This window comes from Frankliniella occidentalis, unplaced genomic scaffold, assembly GCF_000697945.3.
Source record: "Frankliniella occidentalis isolate FOCC.00 unplaced genomic scaffold, Focc_3.1 Scaffold228, whole genome shotgun sequence".
In the NCBI taxonomy this organism is placed as follows: Eukaryota; Metazoa; Arthropoda; class Insecta; order Thysanoptera; family Thripidae; genus Frankliniella; species Frankliniella occidentalis.
In genome coordinates this window covers 217,185-218,689 of record NW_026267354.1, presented here as the reverse complement: position 1 = coordinate 218,689, position 1,505 = coordinate 217,185, and the positions used below count along the sequence as shown (strand labels likewise).

At 41.3% G+C, this 1,505-nt stretch overlaps 1 protein-coding gene across 1 annotated transcript in view; it reads left to right on the top strand.

The window, feature by feature from the left end:
• Positions 1–609: 609 nt before the first annotated feature.
• LOC113214866 (phenoloxidase 2-like) overlaps positions 610–1,505 on the top strand; it is a 25,949-nt gene continuing 25,053 nt past the window's right edge. Inside the window, exon 1 of the mRNA XM_052272873.1 lies at positions 610–754. Coding sequence (XP_052128833.1) covers positions 691–754 — 64 coding nt within the window. The 5' untranslated portion in view covers positions 610–690. The remainder of the gene's footprint in view (positions 755–1,505) is intronic.

Genomic DNA, 1,505 nt, shown 5'->3' with positions numbered 1-1,505 from the left:
AATACTTGCAAGTGTGCAACTGCAAGTTGAATACTTGCAAGTGTGCATCTGCAAGTTTGATACTTGTAAGTGTTAAACTCGGTAGGTGTGCACTTGCAAGTGTGCAACTCCTCGATTGAACACTTCCGTAGATTGGACGCTTACTGTGTAGCAAGTGCACACCTACTGAGTTTACACTTACAAGTATTCAACTTGCTGTTGCACACTTGCAGGTATTCAACTTGCAGTTGCACACTTGCAAGTATTCAACTTGCAGTTGCACACTTGCAAGTATTTAACTTGGAGTTGCACACCTAGAAGTGTTGAGCAGTTGAACACTTAGTTTAACACTGTTGGACTAAATTGGATATTTTTTTTTGAATTGGCTAGAATTATTTCTAAATTTTGTTGAATTAAATTAAAGTCGTTTGAATAATTATTTTGACTTAGTTTGAATTGGACAGAATTAGGGGTGTATACTAAGCAGAAAAGTTATCAACCCCTCGGGTTATAACTAGCTAAAATACCCTTTTACAGTATATACTATGTAGTATCAGAATTGTAACACACTGGTAGCTAATACGCCCTTGTCTGGGTGAGTAAAATATAAATGATGTTTTTGATTTACAGCCAGGTGACCGGCGTCCGACTGTCGATGACATATCTAGCAATGAGATTGGACTCCACCCTGAAGTCGACGACGATCCTGGGATGGAATCTTCAATGTGCCGTGAAGACGGGAACTGGTCGCCACTTCCGTTCACCTGTGTGCCAGGTAAGGGCACTTCTGCAAATTAGCTCGGAATGTTTTTGAACGTACGTGTTATGCATGCCATAAGCAGTGTATACTACGCATTGGTGATTATCAAAAAACATGCATTTTCTTTCCTAAGTATCCCATGTTCACCTCCATTTTGCGGGAGCCACCACTTAGGTCTAGTATTACGTACTCTTAGAGCTTTAATAATAGGACCCGCCAAGAATTTCCAACAATTTCATCAGTCGTTCCACGGGTTTTAAGGCTGAGGCTTCGAAGTTTATCAGCCACCACTGCACAACCAAGGGGAGATAGGCTTGAACTTCGGTGTACGTTTCCTTGAACTTCTGCAAACTACGGCGAACTTCAGTAAACTCTGCTGAACTTCGAGAACTTCGATGACCTTCGCAGAACTTCGACCGAAGTTCATGAACTTCGACCCGATCTAGAGACATAAAAGCATAATTTGCTTTGTAACTCGGCGCATAGATATCTGCTTTAAGTAAGCTGGGGACTCGCTCATAGTAAGCACTCAAAATCGCTAAGTTCAGCCTTCACTCTGTACTAGTTTATTTTGAACTTCAGTGAACTTCTATGATTTCTTTTGAACTTCGGGGAACTCCGTGAACTTCGATGGATTTCGGTGAACTTCGGTGAATTTCAGTGAACTTCGATCAAATTTTACATAGCGAACTTCAGTCGACTTCGGCTGATCTTCGGCCGAAGTTCATGAACTTCAACTTCAGGTGTACAACTTTTAGGAGCCTAT